Source organism: Pristis pectinata, chromosome 31, assembly GCF_009764475.1.
Source record: "Pristis pectinata isolate sPriPec2 chromosome 31, sPriPec2.1.pri, whole genome shotgun sequence".
In the NCBI taxonomy this organism is placed as follows: Eukaryota; Metazoa; Chordata; class Chondrichthyes; order Rhinopristiformes; family Pristidae; genus Pristis; species Pristis pectinata.
The window spans coordinates 18,720,676-18,742,951 of NC_067435.1; the positions used below are offsets into that span (position 1 = coordinate 18,720,676).

The following is a 22,276-nucleotide window of genomic DNA, read 5'->3' on the forward strand; positions in this document are numbered from 1 at the left end:
TAGGTGTGGTTTGAAGGGCAGCAGAACATGGTGGGCCAAAGGTTCTACATCGAGACCAAGGATGAAAGGAATTATTTAAGAAGCTCTTTCAAAGTGGCTGTGCTTTTATCCACCTTCCCCTCATGCAGCCACTGTTGAATTTCACCTGACCCCTCACCTAGGGAGCACTTTAGGATATTTACCTCTACCAGCGCCACCTCAATTCCAGTTGGTATTTGCGTTTAATCCAGAGAGTCTTTCTCTCTCTGTTTCCGTTGCCCTCATCCCTCAGCCCTCCACTCTCACTCGCTCAGTGTGTGTGTGTGTGTCACTCTGCCTCTTGCTATTTGAAAGCTACATTTCTGGAGCAGTATTTTAATGTGACTGTTGGGCTGGGTGTAGGTTTCTTGCTCTTCCAAAACCTCCTCCAAACTTGATGTATTTTTAGGAAGGTTGGAGTAGAAGCAAGTCATCATTACAAGGGGTTCAGCGGTTAGATCACCAGACTAGTGATCCAGAGGCCAGAGCACCATCCCACAACTCATCAGTAACCACAGGAACTATCGGATTGTCAGGAAAATCCATCTGGTTCACTCGCATCCTTCTCAAGTTCCCTTATGACAGGGAGGAGGCCATTTAGCCCATTAAGTCTATGCCGGCTCTCCTAGCAATCCCATCAATTCCTTTCCCTACTTATTTCCCTGAAACTTGTTCTCCCACATTCAGATCAATTTCCCCCAATTCTCCCACCAGCCACGCACACTAGGGGTAATTTAATGAATTCACCTACCAATCCACATATCTTTAGGATGTGTGAGGAACCGGAGCATCCAAGGCATAGTGGCATTCTCATAGGGAGAACTGCAAACTCCACACAGACAGCACTGGAAGAACTGGCTCCTTAAGTCCCCTCATATTGACTGTTAAAATGACCTCACAAACCACTCAGTGGAAGGTGACTCCCCACCACCTTTCCAGTTGGGGATGGTTTATAAATAGTGTAACACACAGATCCTGAAAAATAAATTAAAGTGTCCTAGAGTCGTGGAGCCGTACAACACAGAAACAGGCCCTTCGACCCACTTTTGTCCTGTTTACCCGTAGCCATATATGCCTTGATGAATCACATATTTATCCAGATGGTTCTTAAATCTTAAGAGAGTCTCTGCCTCCACCACCCCCTCAGACAGTGTGTTCCAGATTCCAACCACGCTTTGGGTGAAGAGCTCCCCGCCCCCCCCCCCCCAATACCTGCTTTAACCCCCTACCTCTCACCTTGCATGTTATCTCCTCCTGTTTTTGACACCGTCACCATAGGAAAAGATTCTTGCTCTCTGCCCTGTCAGGGTAGGTATTGGACCCCGATCAATTCTGGGTGAAGCAGGGGTCTGAGCAGGCCTTCTCTCTGCCACAGAACTATTGTTCCTCTTGGAGAAGTCTCACGTGGCCCACTGCAGCTTTGAAGGTCGTGCCTCTGTATCTGCAGTAACTTTGTACCCCATCTGACTCTATAACCCTGTGAGATTACTTCTCTACCCACTTGTGTAAGAAGCCACACTGATAATGTACATTGGCAGCTTGTTCTCCCCCATCCTCTCCTCCTCCTCCATCTCCTAATGGCCTGTCCTCAGCAGTGACAGGTTCAGCCAGTAGTTCTTTGGTAAACCTCCAGTCCATTCTCCCGGGTGGGTGCAGACTCTCCACTGCCATGTCAGTGACCAGTCCGGACTGGCAGGAGATCTTTCAGTCAGCCTGAGCACGGTGTCCCACCTTGCTTTGTATCCCTTCCTATTCTCATCAAAGAAAAATTGCCCTCCCTTGGCATTGAAAGAACCCTGCCTGTCCCTGGAAAACCCCACGGGGGGGGGGGGGGGGGGCGGCACTGAGGGAGCGTCACACTACCCAGTTGCTGTCTTCCTGATGAGATGTTTGGAATCTGGTTCTGCCTCCCCAACAGGTGGATAGAGTATTTGAGTGGTGGGGAGTTCTCCTGATGTCACGGTGAACACCTGTACCTCACTAAGAGATTATCTCAAATAAAAGCAGCGAATGCTGGAGACACAGGGAGGGTCTTGAATATGCAGCAGAGTTAATGTTTCAGGACAATAAGACTTCATCAGGACACCCACGTCATTGAGCCACTCCCCTCTGGAACAAGAACAAGTGTTGAAGCATCTTCGACCTGAAACATTCCCTCCCTTTCTTCCCACGGATGCTTCCTGACCTGCCGAGTGTTTCAACCATTCTCTGCGTTTATTTCCGATTTCTAGCATCTGCCGTCGTTTGCTTTCCACGATCACACCGCTGACCGTGGGATCTTGCTGTTCCCTTGTAGGCGGTTGTGTTTCCCCCGTTCCACAAATAACTGTGGGTGTTCCGCTGGCTGTCCTGTGCACTGGGCCCCATGGGGGGCGGGAGGTGGGGTGGGGTGGGGAGGGGAGGGGAGGGCAGGACTCTGCAAGATGGAGAGCAAGCGTGGGTGCTGCCTACGTGTTTGGCTGTGGTGACCCGGTGTCGGAGAGTGGGTTCCATGGATAGGCGGCGTCAGTGGGACGGGGCCCTGCTGTCCGGCAGGGTGGGACCGGCCTTGCATGTTCTCAGGAAGGGTGGGGTTTGATTTCCCTGTCCCCTAACCCGGCGCTGTAACACCTTCGTGGCCCGTTGGATTATCGATTAGATGCGGCACCGGGCACGGGCAGGAGGATCGGAGCTTAGCTGAGGAGATGGGTGGGATGGGAGGTTGGGGGGAGGCCGGGGGAAGAGGTCCAGGAACAGATCTGGGGGAAAACACGTTACTGCTGGAGGAACTCAGCAGGCCAGGCAATATCCGTGGATAAAAGCAGGAGGTCAACGTTTTGGGTCAGGACCCTTTTTCAGGAATGAAGATAGGAAAAGGGGAAGCCCAATATATAGGAGGGAAAAGCAGAGCAGTGATAGATGGACAGAAGAGGGGAGGTGGGGTGGGCACAGGGTGGTGATAGGTAGATGCAGGTAAGAGATAGTGATGGGGAGGTAAGAGGAGCAGATCCACCAGTGGACGGGTCAAAGGTAAGTAGAGAGAAAAAAGGGATAGAAAAAAGAGAGGCTAAGAATGGGAAGAAAAGAAGAGGGGTGGGTAGGGGTTACTTAAAGTGAGAGAATTCAATGTTCATGGCTGCAAGGTTCCAAGACAGAAAATGAGGCGCTGTTCCTCCAGTTTGCACTTGGAATTCTCGGGCAACGGAAGAGGCCGAGCACTGACATATCTGTGATAGTGTGGGAGGGGGAGCTGAAGTGCCTGGCAACGGGGAAATGCAGATCGCGGTTACGGACGGAGCGCAGCTGTTCTGCGAAACAGTCACCTAGTCTGCGTTTGGTCTCACCAATGTAGAGGAGGCCACACTGAATGCAGTCGATGATATTAAGGGAGGTGCAGGTGAATCTCTGTCTTGCCTGAAAGGACTGTTTGGGTCCCTGGATGGAGGTGGTGTCGGGGCAGGTGTTGCACCTATAGTGGGGGCAGTGGAAAGTTCCCTGGGGTGGGAGCGGGATGGGTGTGGGGGAAGAGTAAACTAAGGGGATGGTGCAGTCCCTGGGCTTTGAGGGGTGAGGTGTTGCGGTTGGGTTGTGGGAGATCCTGAGCTCGGTCCCTCAGCAGCCCAGGGTGGTTGTCAGCGGCAACTATTGACCCCAGGAGCCGAGGGGCAGTGGTCCGAGCTGGGGGAGCTTAGGACTGGAGGTGTCACCAGAGGAGGATTTTGGGGTGAGGTGGGGTTACCAACCCCCCCCCCTTCCCCTTTGGGTGTATGGCTGGTGGGGAGGTTGGGTGGGGGCAGGGGAGGGGGCTGGGTGAGGGAGGTTTCTAGTGAGGGAATGGGATGGGTGAGGGCAGTTTGGGGGGGGTTTGGAAATTGGGGGTGGGAGGGGGCCGGGCAGACAGGGACTTCTTGCTGAATATGTGGCTTTCCTCGCCCCCCTCTTCCCCTCCTCACCTCTCCTCCCTTTTCCCACCTCCCCTCCCATAGACGGTGCAGCAGACGCCCAGATGGAGAGCAGCCAGGGGCCGGCCCCCAGCCCCCGACCGGCCAAGAAGAGCGCGGCAGCCCACCGCTCGCTGTCCGACCGCGTCAAGTCCCCCGGCACGGTCCGCAAGCTGTCCATGAGGATGAGGAAGCTGCCCGAGCTGAGGCGCAAGCTGAGCCTGAGGGGGACGTCCCGGTCCGGCCGGCAGGAGCGTGAGGGCGGTGGGGAGAGTGGGCGGGCGTGTGCCCCCCCGGCCCCTCCCTCCTCCGGTCCCGCGCTGCCTGCCTCCGACCGCAACGTCATCTGCCGCTACCACCTGGACACCAGTGTCAGTGCCCGCGGCAATTGCCCAAGGCCCAAGAAGCAGCGCGGCCCCCGCTCGCTGACCAAGCTGGGCTACCTCAGCGATGGCGACTCACCGGAGCTGGTCGCCAAGGCCGAGAAGCCCAGCACCCGCTGGCACCCGGGTCTGGACACAGGCTCCTTCCGTCCCTACGGTGGGGGCGAGCACCCCCGCTGCCTGCAGTACCTCTCCGGCCTCATCAACATCCGGCTCTTCGGAATCGAGGGTGTGAGGCTGCCCCGGCCGGGACTCAGGGACATCTTCTGTACCATCCAGGTGGACTCGGTCAGCAAGGCCCGCACGGCCCTGCTCACCTGCCAAGACCCCTTCCTCAGCCTGGATCACACGTTCAACATCGAGCTCGAGCACTCCCAGCAGCTCAAGCTGCTGGTCTTCACTTGGGACCCCAGCTCCTGCCGCAACCGCATCTGTTGCCACGGCACTGCCCTGCTCCCTCCACTCTTCAAAGGTAAGGGGTGGGGGAGGTGGTCCCACACACCCAGGTTCGTCCCCACCCCTCCTCCGCGCCCTCCCTCTCTCCTTCGCTTGTTGACCCTCGTGTGTGGTCCCGGTCGCTATGCTGAAGGAAGGGTGTGAATGCACTGGGGAGGGTGCAGAGGAGATTCACCTGGAGGTTGCCTGGGGTGTGGAGTGTTTTGGTTGTGAGGAGAGACTGGGTCTGAGGCTGAGGGGCTCCTGCCAGGGTTCTACAAAGTTATAACAAGGAGCTTCTTCCGCACAGCGGAGGTGTCTGGAACCAGACAGCGTGGGTTTAAGGCGAAGAGCAGGAGGTTTAGACGGGATTTGAGGGGAACATTTTCAGCCAGAGGTTAGTTGGGTTCTGGATCACACTGCCTGACGGGCTGGACGAGACAGAGCAACATTTAAAAAGTTTCTGAACGAGCACTTGGATCAGCAAGGCATCGAAGGACTGGTAGATGGGGTAATTGCTGATGGGTCAGTATAGATGTGGTCAGCTGAAGGAGCAACACACAATCTGCTGGAGGAACTCAGTGGGTCGAGCAGCGTCTGTGGAGGGAGGGAACTGTCAATGTTTTGGGTCAAAACCTGCATCAGGATTCGGGGCCTGTTTCTGTGCAGTTTGACTCTGCAACCTCACCCTTCCCGAAGCCCAGGGGTGTGGGCAGAGACAAACCTTCTCACAAAGGGCAGGGGAAATTTAAAGATCACCCCCACCCAAAAATATCCTCCTTGGGGCCAGGGAGTGAATAGTGTCAATGAGAACCCAGTTATGGTGCTTCTCAGTGACAGTCTGAGTGGTAGGAGCGGCTTGAGGGGCTGAATGGCCTCTTCTTTTCCCACATGAAAACCCCACGCTGAGTGCTGATTGGTTAATCAGCCACAGAGACCCCAGCACAGGCCAGTCCATCCACAGCCAGGGCTGGAGCAGGACCCCTGACATGTCCCCCGTGTCCGAGGAAACTGCAGTCTCACTCCACACCGACTGATGGTGGGGCAACATTTCAGTGTCATGCAGAGGGGGCATCTAACCATTGGCCCATCTGGGGAACCTCTTTACCTGCCCCACCCTGGGGTTTGGAGAGAAAAGGAGATCCCCTTCTCCTGTCCTGTTCTGCAGCCCGATCCTTCCCACAAAGGGTTAACCCGTGGCTCAGCTGTGTTTCAGCCAAGGGGGGAGCCTGAGAAACGCATCAGTGGCCGGAGTGTGGGGAGGGTCGAGTGTCCACAGGAGGCCATCTGTGTGTGTGTGTGTGTGTGTGTGTGTGTGTGTGTGTGTGTGTGTGTGTGTGTGTGTGTGTACTGCTCAACCCTGCTCTCAATCTCCTCGGGACAGTGGTGGGACGTGCCGTGGGTCGGGACCAGCTGGGAGGAGGGAGTTGCTCTAAAGGAGAAGTGGGAGCCTGCCCACAGCTCAGAGAGGCGCTGCTGCTCGGTCGAGCTCGGACCAGGACACTGCCGATCGCACTCCGAGGGACTGCGGGCTGGAGCTTCCTGCAGGAAGTGCTCTGATTGCCGAGTCCTGTTTACTACTTTCAGGGTAAAGCATCAGGAGGGAGCTTCCGGCCCGACGCTTGCAGTGTACCGTGCCTGACCCAGCTGCAGTCATTGTCCCCTCCCACGGGGAAAACCCCTGGACACTGAGGGGTTAACTCCCAGGTGACTGAGGGATTAGCTCCCAGAGGGGTAGTGACCACTGGGTATAGAAACACAGTCCCACAGGGTGAGAGGACAGAGCCACAGTATTGAAGGGCAACCACCTCTTCCACCCAGTGAGAATAAGGAAGGCTAAACTTCAGAGGGGTACAATCAGGATGTAGGGCTTCAGGTGTCCTGGGGGCCTGACAGGTGGGTCAGGAACTAAATGACCCCTAGACTGAGTCATAGGCTCCACTCCCCGTATGGTTAGTGTTAAGAGGTGAGGTGTCTAGTGACTAACAAATGGCTAATGCCCAGAAAGGCTAATTCCCGGATGGAGAAGGGTAATTGTGAGGGAGATAATCCCCAGGGAATATTGAGAGTAGTTCCTGGGGAAAAATGAGGGCAGATCCCTTGGGTAGTATTGAGTATACCCCAGTCCCTGGGGCATTGAGAAAGGTGAGGCACTGTGTGTGTATCACAGCCCTAATGCGGTGCTTTTAGGGGCACTGTCTATAAGGTTGTCTCACTGGCCGTCTGTGATACCAGGGGACTGGCAGAGCAATCCACAGTGTGTCTATTGCTCACCACAAGCCAGTGCCTGCTGAGAGGCTCAGACTGAAGCCTAACCAAACAAAGCTGAAACACACTCTGAGCCCTGACATTAATGGTGCTGCCTTCACATCGCTGCCTTGTGTGCTGTAGTTCCTGTGGGTGTCCTGGCACGGTTTCCATACCAATGAACCCGTTGTCTGGGGACAAATCCTCCGTGGACACTCAGCGCAACATTATTCTTGTAATACCGAGGAGTTTGTTGCAGCTAATTCCTGGGATCTTTGTGCCATGTTTCGCCACGTTCTCCGTGGCAGGACACACGTTGCAGCCCTTCAGCAGGTCTGTGTTTCCTTTGTTCCCTGGAATCCATGTGTAGCGGAGGAGATGAAGGCATCTTTGGCCGTTCCTCAAGCTGCTGGAACCTTCAGCACTTGGCCTCCTCCGGCCAGCCATCCATCATCCAGCAACATCTGGCTCAGCCAGCTGTGCCGCTGGAGCAGCTAACTGTCCCAACTCTGCCTGTCCCGTCCGCACCCAGTGAGGGCAGGCTGGGCCTGCTGCTGGGGCAAGGGGAGGAGGCATCTCTGGCCCGTGACTGGGGGCTGCAGCTGACATGGATGTCGGACAGGTCCGCCCCACCGCACTGGCACCCGGTTCTGTTGTGAGCACCAGATTCAACATAAATAGAAAGAGAGAGCATAATTGGAAGCAGGCTGTGGGATGAGGAACTTCAGCAGAGCACATTCTGTGCTCGCACCCTGACCACATGTCCCAGAAAAATAAACCCACCCACAGATCTCTGCAGCCTGCTTCAGAAGGGTGACGTTTGGAGGTTGGTTCAGGGCGGACTGGAATACTGCTCCGTCGAGTGTGAGGAGGCAGGCATCAGACCAGAGCCACTCTTGCTGCTCCTTCGCCCACCCAACCCCCTCCAGGGTTTGGTTTTTGAAAATAACTTTACTAAAACTTTGCAGCCAAAGATGTGTTACAGGTGGGTGGCCTCGGGTGAACCGGTGGGAAATCTGGGCATCAACGTAGCCTCAGGAGAGAGGCCGGCGGTGTCACGGGTTCGGGCACGCCCCATGGAAGGTCCGCTGCCTCCGGCAGGGGGTGGCCACCTTGGCCAGGCCCAGGAGCAGACTGGTGGGGAGGGTCCCGAGCAGCCCAGCCCAGCCCACCCCCTACACCAAGAACACAGGACTCCAGAACTGGAGGAACAGCCCAGTGGGGAGGGAGCTTTTGATCCAGGGTCGGGTGTAAGGGTCACCCAGAGGAGAATGGATTAATGAAGGCAAGCACGGGGCGAATTGTGTTTGACCAATTCCGAGTCACAGCAACAGGCCCTTTGGTCCACCACGACAATGCTGACCTTTTTGCCCATCTACACTAATCCTTATGACCCCTTACCTATTTAAGTGTCTGTCTAAATGCATCTTAAATGCAGTGACTGTATCTGATTCCACCCCCTCCTCTGGCAGTGAGTTCAAGCCATCAACCAAAAAAAAACTTACCCCTCAGATCCCGTTTAAAACTCCTTCTTCTCACCTTAAACCTTTGCCCTCTTGTTTTTGATACCCCTGCCATGGGAAAAAGATTATCTCCCATATCTATGCTTCTCATAATTGTACACACCTCTATCAGGTTACCCCTCAGCCTCCTTCACTCCAGGGAAAACAAGCCCAGCCTGTCCAATCTCTCCTCATAACTAATGTCCTCCAATCCAGGCAACATCCCGGTGAATCTCCTCTGGACTCTGTCCAGTCCAATCACAGTCGCACAGTGTGGTGACCAGATCAGCACACAATACTCCCAACTGTGGCCTAACCAGTGTTTTGTGAAGTTGCAACATAACATCCCAACTTTAGTATTCTTTGCCTCGACCTATGAAGGCAGGCATGCCAATTGCTGCCTTCACCACCCTATCGACCCGTGTTGCCACTTTCAGGGAGCTATGGACTTGGTCTCTGTGTTCATCAACATTCCTTAGTCCCGACCATTTACTGTACATGTCCAACCCCATTTAACTTCCCAAAACTCATCAGCTCTCACTTGTCAGGATTAAATTCCATCTGCCAACACTCCATCCAACTTTCCGTCTGATCTGTATCCTGCTGTAACCTTAGACAACCTTTCTCACTATTCGTAACACCACCAGCTTTCATGTCATCTGCAAACTTACTAATCACACTTCCGACATTCACATCCAAGTTGTTGATATGTATCACAAACAGCAAGAGTCCCAGCACCAATCCCTGTGGTACACCACTGGTCACAGATTTTCAATCAGAAAAGCATCCTTCTATCACTGCCTCCTATCACCAAGCCAATGTTTGATCCATTTAGCCAGCTCTCCTTGGATCCCATTTGATAACAGATAGAGTTGATCTGAAGGTAATGCAGTTAATGCAGTGCACATGGACTTCTTGAAGGTTTATCAGCAAAGATTGAGCATGTGGCATAAAGGGAACACAGAGCATGGGTGTGAAGTTAGTTAAGTAACACTTGGCAGTCCCTCGTGGTGAACAGTTGCTCTTCAGACTGGAGGAAGGTGAATAGTGGTGGTCTGCAGGGATTAATACTCAGGCCATTGCTTTTTTATTAGATCCGTATTAATGACCTGGATTTGCAGTTGCGAGCCACGGTTTCTAAACTTGCATATAACACAGAGTCTGGTGGTATTGTGAACTGCAGAGGGGACAGTGATAGATCACACCAGGGTATAAACAGGCTAGTGGAATGGGCAGACGTGTGGCGGATGAAGTTTAATGTGGAGGAACGTGAGGCGACGTATTTTTGTGGGAAGAATGAGGAGAAACAATGTTGAATAAAATGATACCGTCGGAAAACCGTGCAGGAGCAGAGGGGTCTGGGTAAGTGTGGAACAGCATGGAAACAGGCCCTTCGGCCCACTAAATCCGTGCTGAACATCACCTATTCTACTCCACTCATCCCACTCCATGCTCCCACATTCCCCTCACCACCCCCCCCCCCCCCCCCCCCCCCCCGACATTCTGCCATGTTCCTACACACTAGGGGTAATTTGCAGTGGCCAATTAATCTACCAACCCACACGTCTTTGAGATTTCGGAGGGAACTGGAGCACTCGGAGCAATCCCGGGGTGGGGGTTACAGAGAATACACACACACACACACACACACACACACACACACACACACACACACACACACACACACACACACACTCACACACACACACACACACACACACACACACACACACACACACACGGATTGAACCCTGATGCCTAGACCTGTGAAGCAGTAGCTCTACTCAGTCACTGTGCAGCATTAGAATATAAAAGCAGGGAAGTTTTATAAAGCACTGCTCAGGCCACAAGTGGAGTATTGTGTTCAGTTCTGGTCGCCACGTTAAAAGAAAGGATGTGAAGGCATGAAACAGGGTCCAGAAGAGACTTTGGTGAATGATTCAGGGAATGTTACATGATAGAATGGAGAGGTTGGGACTGTTTTCATTTGAAAGGAGAAGGGTGAGGGAGATCTGACGGATGTATATAAATGATCGGAAGTCGCAGGTTTAAAGTAAGTGGCAAGGGAATTAAGAGAGTCAAGGGGAAGAACTGTTCTTATGTAGCACGTGGTTGGAATCTGGAAAGCACTGTGTGTAGATGTGGTGGAGCAGGTTCCATTGTCGTCTTCATGAGGGAACTGGAGAAATACATGGTGAGGAGATGGCCAGGTGTAGAACTAGTGAGCTGCTCTGGTAGAGAGCCAGTATAGATAAGATGGGTTGAATGACCTCCTATACTGTACCATTCTGCGATTCACACATTCTGTACATATATAGAACGAGACTCATTGCCCTGAGGCTGACAAAACCTCAGCATGAAATGGGATCTCGACCTAGTTCCTATCCTCAGGATGAAAACTTGCATGGTTCATTGGTCACTGGTGTGGTCTTTCCCAGGCAACTGTCACATGCACGGTAATGCCGCAGGCAAGGGGAGGGGATTGGAGTGGGAAGTGGGTGAGCGGAGGGGGTGTTGGAACACTCTGGAGGGAGCTCCAGCTCCTGGCAGTGAGTAACCCAGGTAAGAGAGGTAAGGAAGTGTCTCTGTGCAGGATAGTAGGTGGAAGAGGGCTGAACAGTCTCTTTCTACTCAGGAGATTCGGAGACACTGAGCTCCCCGGAGCATATAGACTCAGTGTGGATCAGCATGCCTGCACTGTAGGACGTGGGCTTCCCATTGACCAGTCCAGCATTTATTGCCTATCCCTTATTGCCCTTGATCCGAGCAGCTATGCAGGACGTTTCTGAGTTAACCACATCACTGTGGGTCTGGAGACACACACAGACCAGACGGGGTGAAGGTTCCCTCCCTAAAGGACGCCCGTGAACCATCTGGGTTTTCCAACAGTCGTCTAGTTTCATGGTCACCATTTGTAGACGTTTTACTTCCAGAATTTGCTCACTGGCCTGGCTGGGGTGGGATTTGAACCTGTGACTAGATTATTAATCCTGATCAGTAACCACATCAGTCGCAGTCTCCTGCAGGCCGACCAGCACTGGTCACACATCTCTGACGAGCACGTTTGTTCCCTGGAAGGAGCCCGCACACACCAACTTGCCATGCAGTTGGAACCTCGTGGAGTCCTGTACCTGAAGGTGTCTCTGGTGGAGGTGTGGGAGGTGCCGGCGTGCTGCGCTGACGAACATCGGGAGCCCAGGGTCTTCAAGGTGGAACTGAGCGAGCTGGTGGGGCGGGAGCATTCCGGAGTCAATGTGCCACTGCTTATACAGAAGTGTGTGTCTGAGATCGAGAAACGAGGCCTAAAGGTGAGGCTGGGTAACGTGGGTGTGATGGATGGAGGGGGGAGGGAGCTGGCTCTCAGCGTGTGTGTGTGACGGGGGGGAAGGAGGGAGTGGGCTCTCAGGGTGTGTGTGAGACGGATGGAGGGGGGAGGGAGTGGGCTCTCGGGGTGTGTGTGTGGGATGGATGGAGGGGCAGGGGGGGAGCTGGCTCTGGAAGGCTCGGGAGGGAGGGGCAAGGTTGGACAGACGATATCTGCGTACTGATTGTGTGAAAGGTCAGAGCAGTGAGGAGATGGAGCTGGGGGGGTGGGATTTTCGAGGTGGGGAGTTGGGACCATGAGATGGCGGAGCAGTGCCTGGGTGGGGGGATGCAGGAGTGAGCAGTGAGGGGTGGGGTTGGGAATGTGGGCAAAGTGTGGGGAGAGCAGTGGTGTGGAAGGGGGCAGTGGTGTGGGACAGTGGCGTGGAGGGGGGGCAGTGGCGTGGAGAGGGGGCAGTGGCGTGGGCGACTCTGGTGTGGGTGAGGGCAGTGTGTGCAGGGTAGGAGAGGGTGTAATGGTGGGGGGGAGGTCACCCTCAGCTGAAGTAGGTGGGTCCCCAGGGCCCGAGACCTCCGAGCTGCACTGGTGATTGGACGATTCTGCTGCCTGCAGCCCCCTCTGTTGGCAGGTCCCTGCATAACATTCCCACCCGCGGGAAAGTCCTGGAGTAGGTCACGAAAACAAACAGTTCCTTGGGTAAACATTGCAAACAACTGTGAGGAAATCTGTGTCAGGATGCAGGAATCCCTGGGGATTTTACATCCTCTGCCCTGAGTTCTGTTTATTCGGGGGTTTACTTGATTATGGCCTTGATCCCGCAGGAGGAGCGGGGACTGGGCAAGGTGATGCTTTGGCCATGGGCGGTTCTGGAGCTGGCCATTGGCCTGACTTGATTCAACCCCCTGGGCCATCCAACCCCCGTTCCCTAATTCCCTCCTGGGTTAGCAGTCCCACCCTTGGGCCAGGGCTGGGGCCATTTCTGGGTTTTGGATGCCCCGATGTGTTTTGGGGTTCGATGCCCCTGGAATAATCTCTGTGTTCTTTGTGTGTGATGTCTGTCCGATTGAATGGATGTTCCAGGCCGTGGGTTTGTATCGCCTCTGTGGATCGGCCGCCGTTAAGAAAGAGCTGCGGGATTCCTTCGAACGGGACAGTGCTTCCGTGGACCTGTCCGAGGAAATCTATCCCGACATCAACGTTATCACAGGTGAGGTGAAGGTGTCCTCTGACCCTGACCTTGCACCATCGGGGCTGCCTGAGAGCCCTTGATCTCCAACCACTAATGCAGTAGGTAACCACTTCCTTCACAGCTGCCTCTCCCTATGTTGTCGCTGATGATTGGCTGCGGTGTGCATAATGTCTGCACAAGTCATCATACTGAGAGGGAGCCATTCAGCCCATCGTTCCTGTGCCAGCTCGCTGGACTAGCTGCCCACCCTTTTGTTCCATACCTAAGGGATGTCTATCAGTTGTATTCTGCCCTCTTCTGAAATTTCCTGTTGAATCTTCTTCCACTGTTCCCGACTGTAATAGCTGCTGCATCTTAAAATTCTCCTGATGTTCTTAAGACCTGCCCCGTAACTAAGACCTGCCGGTGGAAGCAAAGGGGGAAGGATGAAACTGGCAAACAGCAAATTCAGGGCAGAGTCAGGAGGAATCAGACAGAAACCTCTCGCAGTAGACCTCCAGGTGCAGTGTGTCAGGGCCACTGTTAAATTCTCGGGATCTGGGTGTTGCCAGCAAGACCAGCATCTATTTCCTACCCCTTACTGGCCTTGAGACAGTGGGACTGCGCCAGGTCAAACCTCTGCAGTCCTGTCGGTGATGGGATTCCCTTGGCTACATTGCAGGGACAGGTAATATGGGGGTGGAGGAGGGGTGACTGTTAACCCTCAGATTGGTTGAATACATCATCTTCTGGGTAGGTGACATCTCCCCCCTTCTGTAGGGTGAGGGCTTCCACAGCTCTGGTCTCTCTGTGAGTACAAAGACAGACATACTGTGTCTCACTGTCTCCCTCTCTCACTCAGCCCTTGCTTATCAGATACCTACCTTTGCCTCAAAATTCTCACACTCCGCTTCCACCACCGTCTGACGGAGAGACTTCTAAAGACTCATCACCCTCTGAAGGTAAAGTTCTGCTTCATGTCTGTCTTAGGTGGCCAACTCCTGGCATTAAACAGTGACCCCTGGTTCTAGATTCTCCCACAAGAGGATCTAGAACCTCTTCACATCCAAAGTTGAGAAGACACGTTGCAGCGGTATAAAATTGGTTAGGCCACACATTGTATGCAGTTCTGGTCAGTACATTACGGGAAGGCTGTGGAGACTTTGGAGAGGGTGCCGAAATGGTTCACCAGAATGCTGCCTGGATTAGAGAGTATTAGCTCAAAGGAGGGAGTGGACAAACTCTGGCAGTTTGGAGGCTGAGGGGTGACCTGATAGAAGTATAAAATTGAGAGACGTAGATAAGGTAGATTGTCAGCGTCTTTTCCCCAGGGTGAAACTGTCAAACACTAGAGGGCACATGTTTAAGGTGAGAGGGGAAAAGTTTAAAGGAGATTTACTTGGCAAGTATTTTTACACAGAGATTGACAGGTGTCTGGAACGTGTTGCCAGGGGAGGTGGGGGAAGCAGGTATAATAGCAACATTTCAGAGGTATTTCAACAGGCAGGGAATGGAGGGATATAGACCATGTGCAGGCAGATGGGATGAATTAGATTGGCAACATGGCCGGCACAGACAGGATGGGCCGAAGGGCCTGTTCCTATGCTGTACTGTTCTATGTTCTATCCACCATATTGAGACCCCGCAAGATCTTTAATCACGTTCCCTCTCTCTTCCAAGATCCAACGGGTAGAAGCTTGTCCAACCTTTCCTCGTATGTCAGCCCAAGCATCAGCATTCCAATTATCCGTGCAGTAACCATCTCTGAATGCTTCCAAAGTTTGAAATAAAGAGACCATTACTATATGCAGTGCCCCGACAGTAGTCTCACCAATGTCCTGTAGAAATGAAGCATAACCTCCCTGCTTTTGTATTCAACAAATTATAACATTCTGTCAGCTTTTGGAGTCACCTGCAGAAGCTGCAGACTAGCCCTCTGTAACACCCAGATCCTCTCCATCTCCAGCTCTGCAGTCTCTCATGATCTAGACTATGTGCTTTCTTACTTTACTGCTAAAACAGACAATTTCACATCTTCCCACATTATACTCCAGCCCCTTGCCCGCCCACCTAACCTATCTATATCCATTTGTGCCCTCTGTAGATCCCCTTCACAACTTGCATTCCTATTTATCTTTGTATCATCAGCAATTCTCGCAGCTGTGAGAGTCCATCACCGGTCCCTGTGGCACACCACCCGTCACATCCAGCCACTTCATGCCCACTTTCTGCTTCCTGTCAGCCAGCCAATCTCTGTCCTCACCAGTGTGTCACCGCCTACATCAATGAGCTTTTATGTTCCGCAATATTGTGGCGCCTTATCAATTGACTTCAGGAAATCAAAGTACCAGACTTCCACTGGTCCCCTTTATCCACAGCGTGTGGCCCTGCTTCAGTTAACTCCAATAAATTGGTCAAACATGATTTCCTTCATGCAAGACCATGTTGACTTTGCCTGATTTGTGTTTGCTTTGATTTTTTTTTGAAGTGTGCTACTTATCACGTTCTTAACAATAACTTGTAACATTTTCCCTCCGCTGATGTTACTAATGGTCTACTTTCTACCTTCCCTTTGGAAGAAATGAGTTGTACAAAGATGCAAACACTCAGCAGGTCAGGCAGCGTCTGTGGAAAGAGAATTGGAAATGTTAACTCTCTCTCTCACTCTCTCACTCTCTCACTCTCGCTCTCTCGCTCTCTCCGGATGTGTTTGCAGCATTTTTGTGTTTTCATTTCATCCATGGTAAAAGATGTTTTGGATTGTGCATTGAGAAAGAGTTAATTCATAATCTGGCCTTTAGGGAGCCACATGATAGAATTTTATTTAAGGAGAGGTGGAATAAAGAGCTCATTTTTGGGTTGTCAGGCTGTGACCAGTGGGGTCCCACAGGGACCAGTGCACAGGGCCCCAGCTATTCACGCTGGACGGGTGGGGTTGTGAGGAGGATGCAGACAAAGCTTCAGCAGCTACAGGCGGGCTGTGTGAAGAGGTGAGGATGTGGCAACTGTGAGGTCACAGACACACACACGCACTCGCACTCCTGCACGCACTCACTCGCTCCAGCACACGAACGCACGCACTCACACTCCTGCACACACCCATGCACACGGACGCACGCACTCGCATTCGTGAACACACACACAGACACACGCCCACGGCAGAGGTCACATGTTGCCTCTTTCCTGACCTCGGGTAATGTCCAGGCAAGGTTAGTGAGCACCAGGATCAGTGTGACACAGTGATAGGGGAGAAGCCAGGCTTGTGTTTCAATGGCTCTCGCCCAGAATCATGTCCATCTGGAGAGATGGAACACAGATTCAGTGCAGGACAGATTCTTGCAAGGACGCGATCCCTTTTTCTCAATTTCTCCACCTCCGCTGCATCTGCTCCCATGATGAGGCTTTCCACCCCAGGACATCCGAGATGTCCAACTTCTTTTCCAACCGGGGCTCTCCCCCCCCCCCCCCCCCCCTGCCTGTGGTCAAGAGAGCTCACACCTGCATCTCTGCCATTTCCCGCACCTCTGCTCTCATCCCTAACCCTCCCAGACCCAACAGGGATAGGGCCCCCCATGTCCTCACATTTCCTCCCACCAGCCTACGTATCCAACACACCATTCTCCGCCACTTCCGCCATCTCCAACGGGACCCCACCACCAAGCATATCTTCCCCTCCCCACCTGTTTCTGACTTTCGCAGGGACTGTACTCTCCGTGACTCCCTTGTTCACTCCTCCTCCCCCCCCCCCACCCATCCCGCTCCCACCCCGGGAACTTTCCACTGCCCCCCATAGATGCAACACCTGCCCCTACACCACCTCCATCCAGGGACCCAAACAGTCCTTTCAGGTGAGACAGAGATTCACCTGCACCTCCCTTAATATCATCTACTACATTCTGTGCTCCAGGTGTGGCCTCCTCTACATTGGTGGGACCAAACGCAGGCTAGATGACCATTTGGAAGAACACCTGCGCTCTGTCCGTAACCGCAATTTGCACTTCAACTCCCCCTCCCACTCCATCACAGATATGTCGGTCCTCGGCCTCCTCCACTGCCAGGAGAATTCCAAGCGCAAACTGGAGGAACAACACCTCATTTTCCATCTTGAGAACCTTGCAGCTTAACAGCATGAATATTGAATTCTCCCACTTTAAGTAATCCCCACACTCCACCCCCCCACACACACCTACCCCAACCATGCCTCTTCTTTCCTTCCCCTTGCTAGCCTCTCTCTCTTTTTTCTACCCCCCCCCCCTTTTACCTCCTTACCTTTGACCCATCCCCCGGTGGATCTGCTCTCCCCTGCTCCCCCACACCTGCCTGTCACTACTTCTTACCTGCATCTACCTATCACCACCTTGTGCCCACCCCGCCTCCCCTCTTTTGTTCACCTATCACTGCTCTGCTTTTCCCTCCTATATACTGGGTGTTCCATTTTCCCATCTTCAGTCCTGAAGAAGGGTCCTGACCAAAAACGTTGCCTGCCTGCCTTTCTCCACGGATGCTGCCTGGCCTGCTGAGTTCCTCCAGCATCATCGTGTCTCTAATCTAGATTCCAGCATCTGCAATCCTTTGTTTCTCCAGGACTGAGCAGACTGACCATTGACTCTCATGAGAGACTGAACTGAATCCCAGTCCAGTCTTCAGATGGTGGGGAAGGAAACCACGGCAGTCTAACACAGGAAGGGTCAGTGAAATATCCTGGCTGATGTAGATCCTTCACCCAACACATCAGTACTTGGGGGATCTCACCCTGCTCCAGTACAGAAGTGACTACCCTTAAAGAATTACTGGAGTGTCTTGAGGTTTGAGAGGGGCTGCAGAAGTGTGGGATTCCCTTTGACAGCAGCAGCCAAGGCTGACTGGATGGGAGGTAGGTGGGTTGCTGGTGGTGGTGTGGGTCTTCCTGCTTGCAGTTAGCTGTTGTCACCTCCCACTGGTGAGTTGGGTTTGCCGTAGGGAGGGAGGTTAGCCTACACCCGTCCCTCTCTGGCATCGGCTCGTGGTGAAACCAGCTGCCTTTGGAATTCCAGCGCTTGGGCCAAGTTCTTCTGCAAAGCTCTCCAATTCTCCTGGTTTTCTTTGGAGAGGGTGACCTGTGGTTACTCTGCTCCATTCAGCTGCGCCAGGGACGAGGGAGAGCATTTCACCTCGAGAACAATCCGGCAGGATATTCAGCTGGAAATGGCTTTCCTCTGAAATTAAAATCCACCACAACAATAGCCAGAAAACAACTTCCTTCCTGGTCTAGAAAAGCCTCCAAGATATCGAATTAAAACTCTTACCTGCACGTTTTACTTAGGATCAAACGTGGGAGCAGGGCCAGACCAGTGTTCGACCACACACTGACGCAGCCACTCAGAGGGGTAACTTCAATATTTATTTAACTGTATCTGGAGCAGACTTCAACAAGCAGTAGTTTGCCCACTCCCCACATTGCATATATTGATCATTCCTGGTGACCACCACAAACCCCGGTCTCATTATTTCCCCCTCTCCTGTTTCCTTCTCCTCTTCCCCCACCCATTTCACCACCCAAGTTCCCTGCCCTTCTCACTCCTGGTTCCCCTCTCCCTGACAAAGGGTCTCGGCCTGAAACGTAAACTGTTCGTTTCCCTCCACGGATGCTGCCCGACCCGCTGAGTTCCTCCAGCGGTTTGTGTGAGTGTGTGTTGCTCCAGATTTCCAGCATCTGCAGTCTCGCGTCTCCTCTCTCCCCTCACTTGTTTCTCCATGCTAACCCCAGCCTCCTTGTGTAGCTGGGGAGTTCTTTATTTATTATTTCATTCCCCAGGATCTGCCCATCCCTATTTACCCTCAGGAAGGTGGTAGCAATGGAGTGACTTGCTCAGCCATTTCAGAGAGGGTCACGCACAGCCCAGACCAGAAGGGGACACAGAGTTCCTGCCCCCAGGGCATTAGTGAATCAGACGAGCTTTTGCGATGGTCTGTCAGTTGTAGTGGATGTTTGTGTGGACCAGTTGTTTGGGTAGTGAATGTGTCCGAGGACTGTGTGTTACAAATTCAGATGATTCATCAAATTCCCCACCTGCTGGGACGAGATTTGAACTCGGATCCCCGGTTTTAAGGCCAGACCTCTGGGTTATCAAGGCCGCCTCCATGGTGCCTGGAAGGAGGGAGGGTTGGACCGTCTCTGCGCCGGCCCCAGTGTGCTGCCATCGCTGACTGTCTCCCTCTGCCCCATCCACAGGCATCCTCAAGGACTACCTCCGGGAGCTCCCATCTCCCCTCATCACAAAGACCCTCTACGATGTAGTGCTGGAGACCACGGCCACCTGGCCCCTGAAGATGTCCAACGGCGTGCCCGACGCCAGTCTCTGCTCCGTCAACACAGTGGCCCTGCTCAACTGCCTCCCTCAGGCCGAGAAGGTAACACAACCGCGGCCCTGCAGTGTCAGGAATCCTGGCATTCCCATTAGCTGCTTGTAGAGTTCCCAATAAAGCAGACCAGCTGGATGAGCGAGAGAGACATGCGTACGTATGTCTGTATGTGTGCGTGTGTGTCTGTACGTGTATATGTGTTCCTGTACATGTCTGTGTGTGTGTGTGTGTGCCTGTATGTGTACGCGTGTGCCTGTGTGTGTCTGTATGTGCATGAGTCTGTATGTGTACGTTTGTGCCTGTATGTATGTGTACGTGTGCCTTTTATATGTCTGTATGTATGCGTACGTGTGTGCCTGTATGTGTACATGTGTGTCTGTATGTGTGTGCATGTGTGCACAGCAGAGCAAAGTAAGGCTTCACGGAACCAACTTCAGGAAGTTTACTGAGGCCAGAGGTGACCATGAATGACCTCCTTGTACGGTGAGTGATCTCCCTACCTCCCACTGGAGCTGAGATCTGTCAGCGGTTGTTGCTCATCCCCCAACTGAGGCCAGCGGGAGATGCCACCCTGTGTGTGATAGACCTTCTGCTGTCAGGCCTGAGCTGGCGACTTCCCAGTTTGTGCCCACGGCCTTGTCTGCACTCGTGGTTTGATGTGGCTCACACTATCGCTTTTGATTCGACATGGCATTGTGTACATCTTCCTTCCTCTATCATCTGCCGTCCCCCTCTCTCTACCCCCTGCCCACCACCTCCCCCTCCCCCTCTCCCTGCCCATGGTGACGAGACGAGTCCTTGCTTGGTGACCCTGCAGGCTGGAAGTGGGGCGGGGCCAGGTTTTACCTCACTGTTGGTTCCCTTTGATGGGATGTGCACAGTTCCTTGTGTAATGTGCATGTGAAGTTGGCCTGCACTGTGCCCACAGCTGACTCTCTGCTACACATCTTTTACATGGAGTATTCAGCAGTGAAAGAAGGCCATTTGGCCCAACTACTTGGTATTAGTATTGGTTTATTATTGTCACTTGTACCAAGGTACAGTGAAAAGCTTGTCTTGCAAACCAATCATACAGGTCAATTCATTACACAGTGCAGTTACATTGAGTGAGTACAGTGCATTGATGTAGTACAGGTAAAAACAATAACAGTACAGAGTAAAGTGTCACAGCTACAGAGAAAGTGCAGTGCAATAAGGTGCAAGGTCACAACAAGGTAGATCATGAGGTCATAGTCCATCTCATTGTATAAGGGAACCATTCAGTAGTCTTATCACAGTGGGGTAGAAGCTGTCCTTAAGTCTGGCGGTACGTGCCCTCAGGCTCCTGTATCTTCTACCCCATGGAAGAGGAGAGAAGAGAGAATGTCCCAGGTGGGTAGGGTCTTTGATTATGCTGGCTGCTACACCAAGACAACGAGAGGTAAAAGACAGAGTCCAAGGAGGGGAGGCTGGTGTCTGTGATGTGTCCACAACTCTCTGCAGTTTCTTGTGGTCCTGGGCAGAGCAGTTGCCATACCAAGCTGTGATGCATCCAGATAGGATGCTTTCTGTGGTGCATCGGTAAAAGGTGGTGAAAGTCAAAGGGGACATACCGAATTTCTTTAGCCTCCTGAGGAAGTAGAGGTGTGCTCCAGCCTCCTCCCCTCCTTCTCCATTTAAATTCAGCAGCAGTGCTGTTAGTAGTGCCACTGCCTCACAGCCCCAGTGACCGAGGTTTGATACTGACCTTGGTGCTGTCTGTGTGGGGTTCGCCCGTTCTCCCTGTGACCATGATGATCCAATTTCCTCCCCCATCCCAAAGACATGTGGGTTGGCAGGTTAATTGGCCGCTGTAAATTGCCCCTAGTGTGCAAGTGAAGGGTAGAATCAGAGGAATTGCTGGGAATGTGGGAAGAGTACATTACGGGGGAAAATTGGTGGGGGAATGAGATTGTTCTGTGAGCTAGCATAGACTCGATGTGCTGAAAGGCCTCCTCGGTTGTAAGGGAACGTGAAAACTGGCAGGAAATAACAGGCCTGTGAAAGGTGTGGGCTGGGGCCTGGTTTCACTCACCACACCGTGGGCTTCTGAGGCCAGATGTGCACCAGCCTCAGGGACAGGCTGAGGAAGTGTGCACAAGTTCCTCTATCATTTGGCCATGGAACAGTGGACAACAAAGTGACCCAGAAGATCACTCTCCAGAGCCCCGGGCAGCAGCATCTGAACTGGCTGCGCAAGGCGGTACTGAGGGAGTGCCACACTGTCTGAAACACCATCTTTTGGATGAAATGCAAGACCAAATCCCTGTCCCCACAACCCTCAGTGTCAAGAGGGCGTCACTGAACAAGGTCAGAGCCAGGAGGCAGCCTGGCGTTCTACCTGGGACCTGGCCCTCAAACGACATCAGTGAGAAAACCAGCCGCTTTGGTTGTCGTCATGTTGCATTTTGTGGGATCTTGCTGTGTATCATTTGGCAGTCATTTTCCTTGCATTTCCACTTCAAAGGTTTTCAGTGACTATGAAGGGCTTTGGGCTGAGCGGAGCCTGTGTAAAATGGACATAAGCGAGAGTTTGCCACAATGTAGCAAAGGTTTATACAAATTTTTATGTACAATATTCCAGTTTGCTAACGATGTGGTAGGGTGTGGATTTCTATTTTTCCAGCTGCAGGGTTTTGGTGCCTTTCGGCTCTGCCATTGGTTGGGGAACTGTGACACAGATTCTCGGGCAACCTTACTCATTCCCTTCCTCTCGTTCTCCCACTGCTACTGGTTGTTCCCAATATTTCCCGACGGTCCGGTTCTCCCTGATCTCTCCTGTGCCCCAGCGATGCATTTTGAATTGTTGCAATCGTGGTTGAGGGATATAATTTTAACAAGAGGAGACCTCCCTGGTGCTTCTGAGAAATAGCACGATGGCACACTTCATGCCCGCTTGGCAGGACGTCACCATCTCC

The 22,276-nt window shown here is 52.8% G+C and overlaps 1 protein-coding gene across 1 annotated transcript in view; it reads left to right on the forward strand.

Annotated features, from left to right (window-relative positions):
• LOC127584882 (rho GTPase-activating protein SYDE1-like) overlaps positions 1-22,276 on the forward strand; it is a 65,797-nt gene that overhangs the window by 32,628 nt on the left and 10,893 nt on the right. The window contains exons 4-7 of the mRNA XM_052041850.1: positions 3,984-4,793; positions 11,584-11,813; positions 12,911-13,037; positions 19,210-19,388. Coding sequence (XP_051897810.1) covers positions 3,984-4,793; positions 11,584-11,813; positions 12,911-13,037; positions 19,210-19,388 — 1,346 coding nt within the window. The remainder of the gene's footprint in view (positions 1-3,983; positions 4,794-11,583; positions 11,814-12,910; positions 13,038-19,209; positions 19,389-22,276) is intronic.